Source organism: Schistocerca cancellata, chromosome 4 (genome assembly GCF_023864275.1).
Source record: "Schistocerca cancellata isolate TAMUIC-IGC-003103 chromosome 4, iqSchCanc2.1, whole genome shotgun sequence".
NCBI lineage: Eukaryota > Metazoa > Arthropoda > Insecta > Orthoptera > Acrididae > Schistocerca > Schistocerca cancellata.
Window position 1 is genome coordinate 539,541,993 of NC_064629.1, and position 19,869 is coordinate 539,561,861.

At 39.8% G+C, this 19,869-nt stretch overlaps 1 protein-coding gene across 1 annotated transcript in view; it reads left to right on the forward strand.

Moving 5' to 3' along the window:
• Positions 1-11,094: 11,094 nt before the first annotated feature.
• The window catches only part of LOC126183810 (conserved oligomeric Golgi complex subunit 2), an 85,124-nt gene continuing 76,349 nt past the window's right edge, over positions 11,095-19,869 (forward strand). The window contains exons 1-2 of the mRNA XM_049926057.1: positions 11,095-11,312; positions 11,405-11,632. Of these exons, the coding sequence (XP_049782014.1) occupies positions 11,235-11,312; positions 11,405-11,632 (306 nt within the window). The 5' untranslated portion in view covers positions 11,095-11,234. The remainder of the gene's footprint in view (positions 11,313-11,404; positions 11,633-19,869) is intronic.

The following is a 19,869-nucleotide window of genomic DNA, read 5'->3' on the forward strand; positions in this document are numbered from 1 at the left end:
TGCATAGAATGCACTGACACAAACCCCGACTTGGCGATCTGAATATATATGAGATGTCACTGCGTGTTGGCTGGATTTACAAGTATCAAAAATACGAAAAGGTTTCGTGGAAGTGGCGAAATCGATAAAATAAAAAAGATGCTAGGGATTTTTTTAAACTGTGATTATATCCTTTATTCATCAATTAATATGTGACGGCGGGAGGCCTTTTAGCTACCGGGCAGTGCGAAAACGACACCCACCTGCCGAGAGTGGATATATTACAATTTTCTATACATTTATAAATGATAGTCAGAAATGTTATACTGCTTGAACGTAACGGTACTGTGACTTATGTTCTAACATATCACCAGAAGTTTGTGGGAAGTAATCAGACTACTATTCATGTAAAAAAAAAAATACGTATGTCCAGTCGTAATGGGAGGATAGATTTGACGTGGTGAATTGTGATTTCAATGCATTGAGGAGTATATCCAAACATAAGGGGTTAGATTCATTTCGGAAATAGCTGTGCAACATAGCAATACGAGGGTTCACCTGGATCTGCTTTAGTGTACAAAAGGATGAGGAATACGGCTGTATCAAAATGGATATACAGAATGTCCCATCATGTGCTACCCTATGTAGATCCCCAAGTTTTATTTGTTGTCCTGTCGACTGCGATGTTGATTACAGTACACCAACCCGTACTGGTGATGTTTTTCCAATCCTTTCGTCCATGGGAACCCTTATATAAACGATAACTACACTGCTTGTCTGAAATGTATATATGTTGCAGTGTAAAGTTACTGTGGCTAATGTTCTGGCATGTGCAAAGAAAATGGCTTTGTTTAGTCGTAAGGGAGAGATTTTACATGGAAAATTATGTACGCTATAGATATTGATATTTCAACGTGAGATGCATTCCAGAACCACAGCTGTCAAGATGAGACATTTCCAGTGCATCGCTCAGTGTCAGATTGCAGCAGCAATCTTAATATGTAATTGTCATTACACTGATAAAAGATGTGCCTGGTTCCCAATATATTTGTGTGTCTAGAGATAGCCGTAGAAAGCATAGTAGCAAACAAACAGGTCGGGGCTGGAAACAGTAATGCCTTTGTTCCAGGCTAGTGGTGGTCCATCCTTTGTACACTTGTTCAGAGAGTCCGAGAAAGCTTCCAATCTGTTATGGCTTATGGCGATTTGGCTCGAAGCTCCCTCTGGTTGAATGAATAGTGAACTAGTACCTAGTTTGCACTGAGCCACCTTCAGAAGAAGAAGATTCAATATGACGAGTGTTGGTACTGGGAGTATTGATAGCATTCGAACTCCTACCACTCAGATCCTCCTGGGCGGAGGACCCTCCACTGCTGGTAGGCCTCTCTTTGTGGCTGACATGCGCTTCTGCAGCTGTGGCCACGGCAGCCATGGGCCTCGTATAGGGCGGTAGTTTTCTCCGGTCTCTGAGCATTGGTTGCAGCATGGTGCACTGCGTGTGGACATCCAGAAAGTGAGTACGTGGGATGTAAGAGTGCTTCGAGCAATCTCAGACATCTAGCCGTGTTTCTCAAAACAACATTTGTTGTTGTTACTATCCTATCACGCGGTAGACCCTTTCCTCCCTCCTTCTTTGTCTTGGTGTAGCTGAGAGAACCAGTCAACTTAGGAATTCTGTAGCAATTTTAAAAAGAAAATACACTTAGCAGGCCTGTAGTTGTCAGGAACTCCATAACTGTGACAGTATAAATTTATGTGGAATTTGAAATTTCAACTATCATTTCGTACATCACCACTTCCAGTTGAGATATCAAATAATAATAGGTTTGGGTTATTTAATGAAATTTCTCGTGAAAAACATAACACTACTTTTATGCACACAAACCACTATGCAGTGTCGATATTTTTATTTCGAGTAGTTTTAAACTGTGTGTATGTGTGTGTGTGTGTGTGTGTGTGTGTGTGTGTGAAGCAAATTGTTTAAACGACTATATTAACGATTTAATTAATATTTCCTATGGAACATATTCAGAGGCAACATTTGTGACATCTTTGAGAGATGATATTCCACACCAGATTTAACACCTCGTGTTCAATGACAAGTGCACCACAAAGAAAGTGCGCCAGGAACGCTGGGGCAGTTTAGAGTTCATGACAGAAATTAAAAGTGTAATTCAAATATCCCATGTTAGTTGCTATGTCATCTGCAAAATAAGCTACAGCTCTCTCTCCCTCTCCCTGTCTCCCTCACCCTGCATACAATATTTAGTTCTGATATTTTTTAAAGTGTATCCCGATTCAGCCTGCTGAGTAGTTTTGTGGCATCTTCAATTAGTGTGTGTGCGTGTGTGTGTGTGTGTGTGTGTGTGTGTGTGTGTGTAAATGAGTGAAATAGCTACCGTATCTGCCTTATATCCCTTACATCACGATCATGTGACAGGAAATTAATTATTTATGAACTTCAGCAGTATTTCAGGATCTGAAAGGAAGATAGCTCTCATGTGCTCTGGTATCTGACAGGTTGATTCATGCATACAGACCACTTGAGATGACAGAGGACGCCAACAGGTTGTGTGCTTTTGTTCCAGGTATTAGCACCGTAATTCATGGGGTTGTGGAGCAGCTGACAGCTGACAACAGTGCAGCGAGCCGGCTGGTATTTCCAAGTCCCTCTAGGGCGTCCCGAGTCTGGGCAACCTGCATGGGTAGCGAGACACAAGAAACTCTTTCAGATATGTTTAAGCAGACTGGCACAGAGTAATTACGTTTCTCTTACGGAATTGGAATGGAAAAAAGCGCCCCAATTGTTTAAATATTCCACACACAGCAATCGATTTCCTGACAAATTTTTTAAATAAACTGTATTCCATACATCTCATGTATCCCATAAATTGGTTAAATAAACAATATTCCACACATTGTCTAAATTGTTTAGGCAATATTCCATTCACTGCAATCAATTTCCACCAATAAGTCAATATTTCCAGAATGGAGGGACAAGGAAAAGTGAAGGATATCGATTTAATTAATTAGTCAATCAAATTGATACAGTGGTAGGGGAGAGGCCATTCAATAACCTGAAGCAGCTCATGAATGCCGAAAGGGGCACAATTGAGCTATTTCCTGCATATTCTTTTCAATCAATTTAATTAATTAGTCAATTAATTTGACATGAGAAGGGGTGCCAGATTTCTGAGAGGAGTGGGGGAGGGGTAGGGGTGACATGGATAACCATCTAACTGAACAACAGGTTAAGGGCGGATTATCCCCAGGGGGTCATAATCAGCTTAGCAGAACAGTACGTTAAGGACCTGTCAATCAGAAGAGAACAACAGATTTGCCCCTGAATGTTCCTGATGTAGGCACTAACAAATTGTGCTCATGGCGCTATTACCCTAATAATATGGGGAAGGAGGAGTCAGAGGAATAACATTTCATTAGGAAAGCTTGGTTCAACTTGCCCTGATTGATAGAACCATGTCATGCCCCTTGCCAGAGTCTTGGTGAAGACCTTAATAGCACCAACAGAGGAGGAGGAGGAGATCACTGTTTAACATCCCATCAACAACAAGATCCTTAGAGACAGAGCACAAGGTCTAATTAGGGAATTATGCAGAAGGAAATGAGCCATGCCCTTTCAAAGAAACCATACCAGCATTTGCCCTAAACGATTTAGGGAAATCATGGAAAACCTAAATCTGGATTCCCAGACGTAGGTTTGAACCATCATCCTCCCAAATGAGAGTCCAGTGTGCTAACCACTGTGCTACCTTGCTCGGTAGTGAAATTTCAGAATGGTGAAGCTGGTGGATGAGGCACCTTTTCTCCTTGGAGGACAAATAGCGAATGTACTCCAGACAGCCTCTGACTTATAGTGAGTGGTTGATTTTAGGCTGGGTAACCTACTACCTATGTGGAAATTAATGGGATACTATCATATAAATTTCCCAAGCAGTACATGGTATACCTCTGACCGTGAAAGAGTCAGGAGTTAAAACCTCCCGTCTCTCAGATCTCTGGGAGGGGAACACATTGAGAGAAAACGTATATGAAAGGAAGAAAGAGAAAACGAAGAAAGGAAAGATAAAGATAGGAACATGGAAGTCCACACTCAGCTTCAAGGAGGGAAACTTGAAAATGCAAAGCAGGAGACGAAAAGGAACTGATTAGATGCACTTGGCACATGGGAAGTAATATGGGGAGAGACTAGATAGGTAAAAAGTGGAGATTATAAACTTTTCTACTCAGGGGAAATCAAGAATGGTGAAAAAGGAGTAGGAATACTTTTACTAAAGAAACTAAAAAATGAGGTAATAAAGGTGCAATATGTTCGGAAGATGTGGTATTAATGCAGGTATACATGCTGACCAGCTGCCTTAGAGATGAAAAGTTGGAAGAATATCATGAGAAGATTCAAGAACTTATCGAGAAACAAAGTAGAAACACCCGTATTATGATTATGAGGAACGTAGATACTGTGGTGGGCGAAGGAAGAGATGAAGATACAGTGGGAAATTTGGATTAGAGATAAGAAATAAGAGAGGGAACAAGTAATTAGTTTCTGCAGAAAACTCACTGGCAGTGGGTAACACATTATTTGAAAACTAGACTAGATTCTGATACAAAAAAGGTTTGGGAACAGTCTGAAGGACGTCAAAGCTTACACAGGAGCAGACATAAGCTCAGACTAAAACCTCGTAGTGGAAGATATATAAGTGAAGTTGAAGAAAGTGTGGAGAGGTAAAGCAAAAGAAAGATTAAACTTGGAAGTATTCAAGGAGAATGTGTAAATGACAAATAGGTAACAATGAGGGATGGACTCACGAACTCTTACAAAGGAGTACTAGGAATTGAAGTCTCCAAACGTATCAGGAAAGAATGGATAACAGAAAACATCTTGACAAAGGTGGAAGAAAGGAGAAAATCGAAAAATGTAGAAAATGAAGAAGGCAAAAAGTGATACAAGAGATGAATAATAAATTAAGAAGATAAACTGAAGAAACAAGAGAGAGAGAGAGAGAGAGAGATGAATGAAACAGTAATGGGAAAAAATAGATTAAATGGAGAGAGAAAGAAATATTGAAATGATGTACAGATTAGAGGGAGACAGTTTTTGAAGGTAAAAGAAGGAAGACTAACATGGAAATAGAAAAAGTGGATAGTACATTAGCTTAAGAATCACAGGAGGTTCTGGGCAGATGTCAAGAACATACAGAATGTCTGTATAAGATGGATCAAATACCAAGTGAATTCAAACTTGAACCGGAGGAATGTGAACGAGAAGACGGAAAGGTTTTCAGTATCTTGGAAGCAGAAGTAGAAAACGCGTTGAAGGTGATGAAAAATTGGAATATAACTTCCTAGCAGAAATGTTGAAGAGTTTGGAAAATGGGGGAAAGAATGAAATAGTCTACATTTGTAGTCAGATATATGACAAAGTCAAGTGGTCTGATGACTTTCTTGCAATGGTAACGATACCAATTAAGGAAAAGATAAATACCAAAAAATGTGAAGAGCAGAAGACTAGCAGCCTAATTTCTCATGCAGCTAAAGTATTGCTGAGAGTGCTGAGTAGAAGGCCATTTAGCAAGTTGAATAGCTGGATTGGGAAGGAACTATTCAGATTTAGAAGAGTAAAAGGAACAAGATATGCTACTAGACTGATAAGAATCGTAGGGGAAAGATGTATTGACACAAGATAGAAGCACACGCATCAAAAAAAAGTTTTGCATCACCTCAGTTCCGAGAATTCCGGAACCTGTACAAAAATTGGAATAGAGATCAACATAAACATCATTTTTGCCCTTTTTATTGCTCGTGAAAACCACACATTGCATGTTGTACCACCATACAGTGAGACCTTCAGAGGTGGTGATCCATATTGCTGTACACACCGGTACCTCTAACACCCAGTAGCACGCCCTCTTGCATTGATACATGCCTGTATTCGTGGTGGCATACCATCGACAAGTTCATCAAGGCACTGTTGGTCCATATTGTCCCACTCCTCAACTTCGATTCGGCGTAGATCTCTCAGAGTGGTTGGTGGGTCAAGTCGAGCATAAACAGCGCTTTTCATTCTATCCCAGGCATGTCGATAGGATTCGTGTCTGGAGAACATGCTGGTCACACTAGTCAAGCGATGTCGTTATCCTGAAGGAAGTCATACACAAGATGTACATGATGGGAGCGCGAATTATCGTCCATGAAGACGAATGCCTCGCCAATATGCTGTCGATATGGTTGCACTATCTGAGGTGGATGGCATTCACATATCGTACAGCCGTTACGGCGCCTTCCATGACCACCAGCGGCGTACGTCGACCCCACAAAATGCCACCACAAAACAACAGGGAACCTCCATCTTGCTGCACTCGACAGTGTGTCTAAGGCGTATAGCCTGACCGGGTTGCCTCCAAACACTTCTACGACGATTGTCTGGTTGAAGGCATATGTGACACTCATCGGTGAAGAGAACGTGATGCCACTTCTGAGTGGTCCATTCGGCATGAGGTTGGGCCCATCTGTACCGCATGGATGGTGTCGTGCTTGGAAAGATGGACCTCGCCATGGATGTCGGGAGTGAAGCCTATCGCACACAGTGTGAGTCATAACATGGCGTAATATAGCTGCACCAAAGCATTTTTCAACATGATGGCGTTGCTGTCAGGGCTCCTCCGAGTCATAATCCGTAGGTAGCGGTCATCCACTGCAGTAGTAGCCCTTGGACGGCCTGAACGAGTCACGTCTTCAACATTTCCTGCCTCTCTGAACAACATTGCTCTGGTTCACTCCAAGACGCCTGGACACTTCCCTTGTTGAGAGCCCTTCCTGGCACAAAGTAACAATGCAGACGCGATCGAGCCGCGGTATTGACCGTCTAGGCATGCTTGAACTACAGACAACATGAGCCATGTACCTCCTTCCTGGTGGAATGACTGGAACTGGTCAGCTGTCAGACCCCCTCTGTCTAATAGGGGCTGCTCATGAATGGTTGTTTACATCTTTGGGTAGGTTTAGTGACATCTCTGAACAGCCCAAGGGACTGTGTCTGTGATACAATATCCACAGTCAACATCTACTTTCAGGAGTTGTGGGAACCGGGGTGCTGCAAAACTTTTTTTGATGTATGCATATGCTGTTTTTATTTATTTGGAGAAAGCTTTTGACAGAGTACAGAGGAACATTCTGATGGATATTTTGAAGAGGAAAAGTGTAACTTGGAAAAAGAGACGATGGATACAGAACCTACCGGGTGGCTATAATTAAACTTACCCTGTTTAACATGTTAATTACGGTATGAGTACCAAACTTACTAGCATTAATGTCGAGAGTATGGGGCGCATGATTTCCATGTGTCACAGCACCCCATCCAGTTCTAACTATGGCCACCAGGTGCCTTGACCAATCATTGTGATTCATAGTCACACGCAGCTGCCCAGTCACAGTGCACTTGTTGATGTGTCATCATGAGCTTGGACAAAAGGAGCAGGGCATTATTGGTGAAGCTCTATTATCAAAATAACAGTAATGCTGTAGCTGCACTTGGAGAATATCGCCAGCTGAAAAGATTATGGAAGGATCCTCTTTTCACACCTGTTGTGCAGAGCATGATGAAGAACTTCAAATCAACTGGAGAACTGGGGGTCGCTCCAGGAAGAGGCCGACCACCATTGCACCACAGGTGGTTGATGATGTCGCTGTTACTGTAGCAGACAATGCTGCACACAATTCCCAAACGTCAGGCTGTGTGCGTGCTGTGTCACGACAGCTGAACATCCGGTGGTCCACTGTACAGAAGATTCTTTCAACCATTCTCAAATGATATCCATAGAAGATGCATATCGTACAGCAGCTTGCACCACAGAACACATAACGACATGTTGACTTCGCTCTCCACTTCCTTGCAAGGATTGAAGTTGATGAGGGCTGGCACAGGACCATGCTATGGACAGACACAGCTCATTTTTCTGTTTGTGACCTCCAGTCACTGTGCATGAAATTCCTCTGTATGGTGAATGAGTCATCATATGGTGTGGCTTCACAGCTACGTTCATCATTGATCCATTCCTTTTTGAACACATTGGTGCTCAAGGACCAAAGATGTGGAATGTGACTGGCCAGCATTACTGCTATATGCTTCGCCAGAATGTCTGTAGGAGGGAGATGCATTGAATTGAACAGTTGTCACGGAAGGTAGGGCCCCACCACACATCACTTGTGAAGTTCACCTGCTTCTCTGAAACACATTTGGAAACGATCGAGTTATCAGCCTATCGTTTCCAAATACTTAGCCAACATACCTATGGACATGCTTCGTTCTGCTGTGCATAATGCAATCCTGCGCTTTCAGACGCTTCTGGGCGCCATATTGAGCTCCTTTTGGAGCAGTAATGGTACTGGTACATAATGGTGTGGTGTACTGTAGCAGCACATTAAAAGTGTTTCAATTGAATTGATTCTGTATTATTCTCTTGCCCATGTCCTTGACATTAATGCTACCAAATTTGGTTCTCGTACGGTAATTAGTTTCCGTGTTATGACATGTTAAATAGGGAAAGTTTAATTATAGCCACACGGTATATTTACAACAGAAAGTAAGAATATGGATTGGAAATGAAATGTCTGAAGGAAGAAGCATTGGAATGTTTGTTAGAAAAGGTTGCTGCCTCTCCCCTTTAACGTTCAGATTACACCTGGAAGAGATTATATCGAATGACTTGGATGGAAAAAGGGGAATCTATATTGGTAGACAGAGAATAGAATGTATACGATTTGCTGATGAGATAGCGGCAGAAAGTGAACGAACTATAAATAAAATGCTAAAAGATCTGAATGATGCTTGTGTGGAATATGGGATCTAAACACAGCAAAAACAAAGAATATGGTGATCAGCAAAGGAAAGATATGGGCACATATTAAGTTGGGACAAGTTGTTAGTAGCCGAGTAAGACCATTTAAATATTTTGGAAGTACAAATACTGAAGACTTGAGATATCATCGCAAGCGGAGGAGGCATTCAATAGAAATATTATTATGTGGCAAACTATATAATGCTCTGAGAAAAAGACTTGGCAAATGTTTTGTCTGGAGTACGGCGCTATATGGGGCAGAAACATGGACAGTGAGAAGAGAGAATGAGGAAAGACTAGAAGTATTTGAGATGTGGATATGGAGGAGAATGGAGAGGATAAGCCAGATGGAAAGAGTAAGTAACGAAAGAGTGTTGGAAAGTGTCTGTGAGAGAAAGAGACTGCTGCAGGTTACAAGAAAAAGGAAGAAGAACTGGAGGGCACATTCTATGAGACAGGAGTGCCTTTTAATAGATGCTTTCGAAGATTTAGTTCATCAGAGGAAACTGGGAAGAAAGAGGAGATAAAAGATGATAGACGGCTTAAAAGTAATGAAAATTATACGAACCTGAAGTGGTTGACAGAAGACGGAGAACATGGTGAGTTACCATGTGAAAACCTGCCATTGGGCAGAAGACTGATGATGACGATATTTTTTTTTCTTTCGAAGGTATTTTATTGCATAGATTGTGTTACTGATTCAGAAAAACTTGTGTTTTATGAAGTCATAGATTTAAACACAGTTGATCTGAATCATACTTAACAAACAGAATGCAAAAAGTTGTACTGAATGATTCATACGATGTTGAAAGGAGAGAAAAGTTTGATGATTGGGGAGAAATCACTTAGTCCCACAAGGTGCAATTCTGAGGCCACTCCTATTCCTTAAACCTAAGTATGACCTTCCACTTAACAGTCATCAAGCAGAATTGATACTTTGTGCAGACAATATTAGCGTTATAATAGAGCCCATTAGAGAGAAAACGACATATGAGATTTTTAAAGATGTTTTTCGAAGAATTATTAAGTGGTTCTCTGAAAATGAACTCTCACTTAACTTTGAGGAAATACGTTATGTTCAGTTGCGTACAACAAACAGACACATACCTACAATTGATGTAGCGCATGGACAGGAGTCAGTAATTGGGATAAAATGTTCCAAATTTTAGGTTGTATATATTGATGGAAACTTGGAATGGAAGAAGTATGTTACTGAGCTGCTCAAACGATCAAGTTCAGCTACTTTTGCTCTTTGTATAATTGCTATCCTTGGAAACAAACTAATCAACCTCATAACATATTTTATATGTTTCAACTCAATGTCTTATGGATTACTTTTGTGAGGTATCTCAACACTTAGAAAGTGAGGAGTAAGAATAATATTTTTACCCACAGTCACCCTGTAGGCACCTCTTTAAGGAGTTAAGCATTTTAACTGCACCATTACAATTCATATAGTCCCTAATTAAATTCTTCATAAATGATCCATAAGAACTGCAGAAGAATAGTGACATCCATACCTACAACAGTAGAGCAAAAAATAACCTTCATCACAAATTATAGCTGTTGGAGGCTCAGAATGGAGTTCAATAGGCACCAACAAAAAGTTTTGATCACTTGTCCAATGATATAAAATATCTGACAGCTGACAAAGTAGGTTTTGTACGTAGCCCAAAGTCATTTCTCCTGGACAACTCTTTCTATTCCATGGGCGAATTTGTATCTAAGAACTGGCAGCATGTAAAAAAAATCCAATTTTTAGCAGTAGTTGCTTGATTAGGAATACAAATATCATATTCATTGATGTAAACACTAATAACGTGTAATATATCCTGTAAAGTGACTCTTTTCACACCATTTCAATAAAAGAACCGTTCAAACAATCTATTGAACGTGTAGCTAACAACCAAAGAATTGATCACAACTAACCAGTCAACCAGCTACTTTGCATGCACGAATCTCATGCGATCTATTATATTATCTGGAATTTCCATGCGATCAGCTACCTATCGGTCAACTGGTTCACACATATGCCAGCTACGAAGGGATTGCATGCTCATACGACGGATCACTCCGATCATGTGTTGGGCACTTTCAGTGAGTCCCTGAGCCCTTTGTATACATGCCAAAGGTCTAAAAGTTATCCAGCGCTCTCAATGTTATTGTTATAGTGTGCGGGGAGGTTAGAACAGTGAACTGAATACTGAGCTCGAATTGAACATCTTTGTTCTTGTGATACCGAGGAACGATACAAGGAACAGATGCAAAGTCTTTGGTTACTTGTTTTATTTGTTCTTCGTATGACGTGTAACCTGTGTTTACAAACACGAGTAGTTGATTGATGTCACGTTACTAAGTAAGTGTTTATTGCTGGGGCGACTCATTTTTCTCAAGTGAGTAAACATGCCAGTGGAAAGCGACGTGTATTCTCCACCTGTTTCATTGTATAATCTGTCATTCGACAGCAACGAATTTTTGAAGGTGAAGTACTGACAGTATAATTGTATTTCATAGTTGCTGAATATATCGTAATTTCGAAATAAATAAGTTTCTAGTATTTTTTATTCACATAGAAATCATTCTCCGTCGATGAGTATCTTCAAGAGCACCGTAATAAGACCAGTTTGGAAACACTCAGAGATGATTTGGGAATATACCTCAGGATTTTACGATCGTCGATGATTGAACTCATAAACAAAGACTATGCAGATTTTGTAAATCTGTCTAGTAACCTCATCGGCCTCGATAGAGCTATAAATGGCATGCAGTTTCCGCTTGGACAGCTGAAAGAAGAAATTGTTGTAAGTATGATGTTGCTTGCCAGTTAGTGTAAGAGGGAATTAATTCTATAAATTCTCTTAACGTATACACACAGATAGTCAACTCATTGAAGTCGTTCCGATCTCTCAGCGCTGGATTTGTTTGCCCAAGGAAAACGTTATTGTATAAACGTAATAGAAACATTATATCTGTTATTAACAAGAGACCTGTCAGCAATAATCATTGAAATATCACAGACAGATCTTCTGTGCCATTGGAATACCACATTCTATATGTGATCCAGTCGTGTATCTCTTCACTGTGTTACAAGGTATGTGTCTTTTTTGTTAGTGGATCAATGTGTCAGGTGCAACAACGGTAGATATCATAAAGCTCTCAGGAACGAAAGAAGGGAGGGGGAGGGGAGCAGCAAAATCCTGCGTGAGCTCTACATCATTTCTGTCAAAATTTAAGGAGACTTAGGAATTCCACAGAGCAGTCACTTGTTGCCAATTCTGCTGAGCTGCAGCAGTTATTTATAAATACTGTAGAAATCATGAGTACATGAAAAGGTAATCTAAATTTTTTGTGCTAAAGTAGTGGAAACTTTCCTATCCAATTACTAAATATTAACACTTTCAAGCTAAGGTTGAAATACATTTGCTTAGATTAGATTCAGTTTTCGTTCCATAGACCGAAAAAATGAGATGATTCTTGTGGGTGTGGAACATGTCAGAAAGTGTAAACTTAGAAAATTTGAATATAATACTTGCTACCCTTATCATTTCTCAAGAGATTGTCAAAATAGGTGAATTCCTTACAGTAAACTGGAACTGCTAATATTTGCAGAATTAATACACTGTCAGAATGAAACGTTGTTATGCACTTTTAATAAATTTATCACACACAAAATACCTAATCATGACTGTTGTGACCAAGTGTTGTAAAACTGAACTCTAACTGACACTTTTGCTTAAGCTGGTCTAACAGTCCCTGTTATGATATACATGTATAGAGCAGAAGGAGTTGCCTATCAAAAAGTCTTCCAAACTCTGTTTAAACCGTACTTTATCTGAAACCAAGTTTTTAATGGTTGCTGGCAGTGTATTGAAAATGTGTCTTCCTGAATATTGGACCCATTTTTGGACCAAGGAAAGTGATTTTAGGTGTGTATACTTCTCACAAACATACATAGAAAATGATTTTCATGAATTACTTTTGTATAAAAGAATAAAAATATTTGTTTATTAGCTAAATATTTGTTATTCTAACTATCAACTGCAATTTGCGATTACAGAAGCGTCTGATTTCATCCGTCTGCTTTGACCCATGATGTCATCAATATGATGGAAATGGCTATTCTAAGCGTCTCCAGTATGGTGCCTATGACATCACTACACACACACGGCAACAATACCAAAATATGTATAAATAAGACAATAACATCTCCCTCCAAAAATACAATCACACTAATGGGACAACGCAGGAAATTGGAGGTTTTAGGGTGAGGACAAGCTAAATATAACAGTAAAAAAACACACCACGATCCCAAACCACACAAAATGATGAAAGAAAAATTACAACATTCTGCTACACCAACAAAATCTATAGGAATCAGACATTGCCCTTTACCTACGAGGGTAATCCCAAAAGCAAGGTCTCCTTTTTTTTTATAAGTTCATAGACCTGTTTATTTCTACAATGGTTGACATCAGTTTACAGCTTGAACAATTACTGTTTTTCGACATAATCACAATTTCTGTCTATGCATTTTTTTAGATGCTGTGGCAGTTTTTGTATGCCCATGTCATACCAGCTTGCGACCATGCTGTTCAGAAAGTTGTGAACCTCTCCTGTCACCTTCTCATCGGAGCTGAATCACTGGGACCATAATTAACGCTGGCAGGTACTGTGAGATTCTGAAAAAACTCAAACAGTCAATTCAGAACCGGAGCAAAGGCACACACATTCTCCATGACAATGGTTGTCAACACATCGCTCGACAAACCGTTGCTCTCCTGCAATAGTTTCAGTGGAAGATAATGACCCATCCACCAATAGTCCTGACTTGGCGCCCAGTGAATATCACCTGTTCCCTAGGTTAAAAGAACATTTGGCCAAAAAGCAATTCAGCTCCAACGACGAGGTGAAAGAAGAGGTTCATAACTTTCTGAACAGCATGGCAGCGAGCTGGTATGGCATGGCCATACAAAAACTGCCACAGCGTCTACAAAAATGTATCGACAGAAATGGTGATTATGCCGAAAAATAGCTAAATGTTCAAGCTGTAAACTGATATAAAGCGTTTTAGAAATAAACAGGTCTATGTCTTATAAAAAATAGGAGACCTTCCTTTACGATTACCCTCGTATATAGTTCAACCACAGCTGATGATACCAAAACAACACCTACAGCTAAAAACTACAAAAATTGGAATTGGACATTTCCCTTGACTGCAACTGACGATAAAAATACACCAATACCTACACCTAAAACTACGAAAATTTGAATCGGTCATTTCCCTTGACCTACATAGGTTAGCCACAATTATTGATACCAAAAAACCAACACCTACAACTATGGGAAGAAAAAAAAACACAGAAGCACAACACATCAGTATAAAAATCAAATATCCGTACATAAATTAAAAGACATTCAGTATGCCATAAATAAACAAAACATCACAACTCGAGAAGAATAGACACAAAATAACAATTACTTACCACCAACAAATTCCTATGCTGCAAACTCCCCCCACCCCCCCACCCACACACACACACACACACACACACACACACACACACACACATGCCCGCATGTACACACACGCCCCCACATGTACCCGTCCCTGGTCTGAGACAACGGTACTCTGATCAACCTTATGTTCTCGCGACAATCTCAGCAATCAGTCCAAATAACTGGAGGAATTTAATAATGGACAACATGTCCTCCCCGGTCTCCAGCCGTGATATCGATACTTAACAACAGAAACCACACAATTAATTAAATGTCTTAACGCACCTTAAATAGCAAGCCACCAATGCCAAACACATAAACAAAAAAAAAGATTAAATGATAACTCATTGGGAAAGCTTCCAAACCTGACGTTCCTAACTACAAACACTGCCAACAATTTCACACATCCAACACCAAGGCTCAAATGAACCCGATTCAACATATTACACACACACACACACACACCAGCAGATGGCACCATCAGACACAACAAGACAACATCTGCAAACACAACCAGCTCATAAATGCCATGCTGTAATGACATCACACACCGTAACACCCTTATGTCATGGGCCAAAGCAGACGGGTGGAATTGGACGCTTCCATTGACCCAAAATTTTTTAATTGTTTTTATACATAACAGTTCAGTTACTACATTATGACTTTGGCTCGATTCATGATCCTTGAAGAAAACCAAACCCATGTTTATGCTGTCAGAAATGTGTTTATCCTCCTCCTTGCCAGGCATTGGTGGGACACTCACCTACAGTTTAGGATTTCTGGCTTTATTTATCGTTCTGGTTCGAACTAAAAATTTTGAAGAAATTTGAATTGTGTGTCCAATAGGCAATCATAGTCAACAGTGCTGATATTCCAGAAGTAATAACCTGTCTGCAAGTTTCACTTTGACCTAGAAGAATCTTGTACTTTATGTAGTCTTAAGTCCTGTTCTTGCAATTAACACACTAAATTGTCCAAAAGTCTGTCAGGGTCAATAGCTAGGTTCGCTTACCCTGCACGGAATAAACTGTAATTAGACTCCTTTGTGCTGTGACACCTTTAAACTTTCTATTTTAACTGGTGGTTTTACAAGTAATTGCTCATTGCTCACTACTCACTTGGACTCAGATATGGCTAATTTAAGAAGGAGACCAGAACAGACATTCACTCATTCACCCTTCTACACATTTACACTTTGAATAATTGTGAATCTTGGGGAGAGACAAATGAGTAAGTTGACATATTTTGCATATTTTCATTCATTAATGTCTCACCTTTAAGAAAGAAAGTGTTTATTGTTCAAAAAACACAATGTAAGAATATTATTTCATGCACTCCCATGATCATCTTGTAGACTTATGCATAAGGAGTAGGACATCATGACTACTACTTTGTAGTATATTGATTTCCTCATGAAATTAGTTGTAAATAATCCACAGTAGTTCAAAAGGAACAATGATGTATGTAATTGCAATACCAGAAGAAAAAAGGACATTCATTACATCACATTGAGGTTGTCTTTAGCAAAACATGGGGTGCACAATGCTGCAACAAAAATTTTTGATAACTTACCCAGTGATATAAAATGTCTGACAAATGACAAAGTAAAATTTGAAAATAAACTGAAAAAGTTTCTCCTTGACAACTCTATCCAATCCACAGAAGAATTTCTATTACTGCAATGTGTAAAAGGTGGTGGCTAGAAATTACTAACTCACATTTGTAAGTCTCTCTCTCTCTCTCTCTCTCTCTCTCTCTCTCTCTCTCTCACTCACTCACACAGAAAAGAAACACACACACACACACACACACACACACACACACACACACACACACACACAAAATTGTGGCACCTGAAAACCAGAAATTATTTAAAATTAAATATAAGAAAGATCTACAAATGTTTGATGGCAGTAACTAAAATTAAGAAAATTGAAGATGAAAATATTTAATTAATCTAATGTTGAGCAATAAATTTTAATGATGTGGAATGAATCATTTTACATTCATATTGAAAATTATTTTGTAAATATGGGTACATGCAGAACATGCAGTTGGGAGCTTATTATTATTATTATTATTATTATTATTATTGCTATTACTATTATTGTAATTATACAGAGGTAGCTTCGTAATTCCTGACTTCTCTGCAGAACTACTAAAGTTCTCTAATATACTTTGCTTATCAAAAAAATTATTCCAGTCACAAAACGGTTCAAAAACTGCAACAATTTATTTTACTTGTCTTTGATCTGCTGTAGCCTGAAAATATGTAAAGACAAACCGCTTGAAATTGCAATAGGATGTTGAGCACATCAATTTGTGTATGTAATCTGAATATCCCCCTTTACACTTTGTTTTAATTTGATGCCATCTTAAATTTGCTCAAAACTGTAGCAGAAGTTTTATGATATTTTCCTGTCCCTCACTGAAAGCCCCCACAAACCTTGCATGTGTTGATGTTTTAACCAAAGTTTTGCGTAACTTATTTTCATTCTGTGTAGAGCAACTGTGCAAAATTTCTTTCAAAATGGAGTACTAGGGACGGAAAGTTGGCTGAAACCAGATGTACACAGTAATGAAATTCTAATCTCAGATTGGAATGTATACTGCAGAGACAGGCTGGACAGTGAAGGGGGAGGCATGTTTATTGCAATAAAAAGTGCAATAGTATCGAAGGAAATTGATGCAGATACGAAATATGAAATAATTTGGGTGAAGGTCATGGTTAAAGCAGGCTCAAACGTGGTAATTGGATGTCTCTATAGGCCCCCTGGCTCAGCAGCTGTTGTGGCAGAACACCTGAAGGCAAATTTGGAAAATATTTCGAGTAGATTTCCCGACCATGTTATAGTTTTGGGTGGAGATTTTAATTTACCAGATATAGACTGGGAGACTCAAACTTTTATAATGGGGGGCAGAAACAAAGAAACCAGTGAAATTTTTTTAAGTGCATTGTCCGAAAACTACCTTGCACAGTTAAACAGAGAACCGAGTCGTGGCGATAACATATTAGACCTTCTGGTGACAAACAGACCCAAATTATTTGAAAAAATTAACGCAGAACAGGGAATCAGCGGTCATAAAGCGTTACAGCATCGGTGATTTCAGCTGTAAATAGAAATATTAAAAAAGGTAGGAAGATTTTTCTGTTTAGCAAAAGGGACAAAAATCTGATTTCAGAGTACTTGACTGCTCAACATAAAAGTTTTATCTCAAGTACAGATAGTGTTGAGGATCAGTGGACGAAGTTCAAAACCATCGTACAATATACATTAGATGAATACGTGCCATGCAAGATCGTACGAGATGGAAAAGAGCCAACGTGGTACAACAGCCGAGTTAGAAGACTGCTGCGGAAGCAAAGAGAACTTCACAGCAAACATAAACATAGCCAAAGCCTTGCAGACAGACTAAAATTACACGAAGCAAAATGTAGTGTGAGGAGGGCTATGCGAGAGTCATTCAACAAAATCGAAGGTAAAGTTCTATGTACTGACATGATAGAAAATCCTACGAAATTTTGGTCTTATTTCGGAGTGTTAGGTGCATCAAAACAAAATGTCCAGACACTCTGTGACCAAAATTGTACTGAAACAGAGGATGACAGACTAAAGGCCGAAATACAAAATGTCTTTTTCCAAAGCTGTTTCACAGAGGAAGACTGCACTGTAGTTCCTTCTCTAGATTGTTGCACAGATGACAAAATGGTAGATATCGAAATAGATGACAGAGGGATAGAAAAACAATTAAAATCGCTCAAAAGAGGAAAGGTCGCTGGACCTGATGGGATACCAGTTCGATTTTACACAGAGTGCGCGAAGGAACTTGCCCCCCTTCTTGCAGCGGTGTACCGTAGGTCTCTAGAAGATCATAGTATTCTAAAAGATTGGAAAATGGCACAGGTCATCCCCGTTTTCAAGAATGGACGTCGAACAGATGTGCAGAACTATAGTCCTATATCTCTAACGTCGATCAGTTGTACAATTATGTTCGAGTATAAAGACTTTCCTGGAGACTAGAAATCTAGTCTGTAGGAATCAGCATGGGTTTCGAAAAAGACGATCGTGTGAAACCCAGCTCGCGGTATTCGTCCACGAGACTCAGAGGGCCATGGAGATGGGTTCCCAGGTAGATTCCATGTTTCTTGACTTCCGCAAGGCATTTGATACAGTCCCCCACAGTCGTTTAATGAACAAAGTAAGAGCATATGGACTATCAGACCAATTGCGTGATTGGATTGAAGAGGTCCTAGATAACAGGACGCAGCATGTCATTCTCAATGGAGAGAAGTCTTCCGAAGTAAGAGTGTTTTCAGGTGTGCCGCAGGGGAGTATCATAGGACCATTGCTATTGACAATATATATATAAATGACCTTGTGGATAACATCGGAAGCTCACTGAGGCTTTTTGTGGATGATGCTGTAGTGTATTGAGAGGTTTTAACAATGGAAAATTCTACTGAAATGCAGGAGGATCTGCAACAAATTGACGCATGGTGCAGGGAATGGCAACTGAATCTCAATGTAGGCAAGTGTAATGTGCTGCGAATACTTAGAAAGAAACATCTTTATCATATAGCTACAATATAGCAGGTCAGGCAGCAACTGGAAGCAGTTAATTCTATAAGTTATCTGGGAGTAGGCATTAGGAGTGATTTAAAATGGAATGACCATATAAGATTAATCGTCGGAAAAGCAGACGCCAGACTGATATTCATTGGAAGAATCATAAGGAAATGCAATCCGAAAACAAAGGAAATAGGTTACAGTACACTTGTTCGCCCACTGCTTGAACACTGCTCACCGGTGTGGGATCCGTACCAGATAGGGTTGATAGAAGAGATAGAGAAGATCCAACGGAGAGCAGCGCCCTTCTTTGCAGGATCATTTTTAATTGCGAAAGCGTTATGGGGATGATAGATAAACTCCAGTGGAAGACTCTGCAAGAGAGATGCTCAGTAGCTCGGTACGGGCTTTTGTTGAAGTTTTGAGAACATACCTTTACCGAGGAGTCAAGCAGTATATTGCTCCCTTCTACGTATATCTCACGAAGAGAACATGAGGATAAAATCAGAGTGGTTAGAGGCCACACAGAGGCATAATGACAATCTTTCTTTCCACGAACAATACGAGACTGGAGTAGAAGGGAGAACTGATAGAGGTACTCAAGGTAACCACCGCCACACACCGTCAGGTGGCTGGCGGAGTATGGACATAGATGTAGAGTTGGTTAGGGGTAGACAATTCCAAAAATTAGTGCAGTTGACGTCAAATTACCATGCTGATCTTGACATAAGAGTGAATTTTCCTCAAGAAGGCTCACAGACTAAAGAATTTCAAAAGAAAATACTGTGCAATAGATGAAGCTGTAAGTGTCTTTGCAACATTGCATTACTCTAGATCATACTCCCTTCCCTCTTTCATAAAATGTATGGTCACTGAACTAGTGCCAGCCGGGGTGGCCGAGCTGTTGTTTCTGGCACTACAGTCTGGAACCGTGCGACCGATACGGTCACAGGTTCGAATCCTGCCTCGGGCAT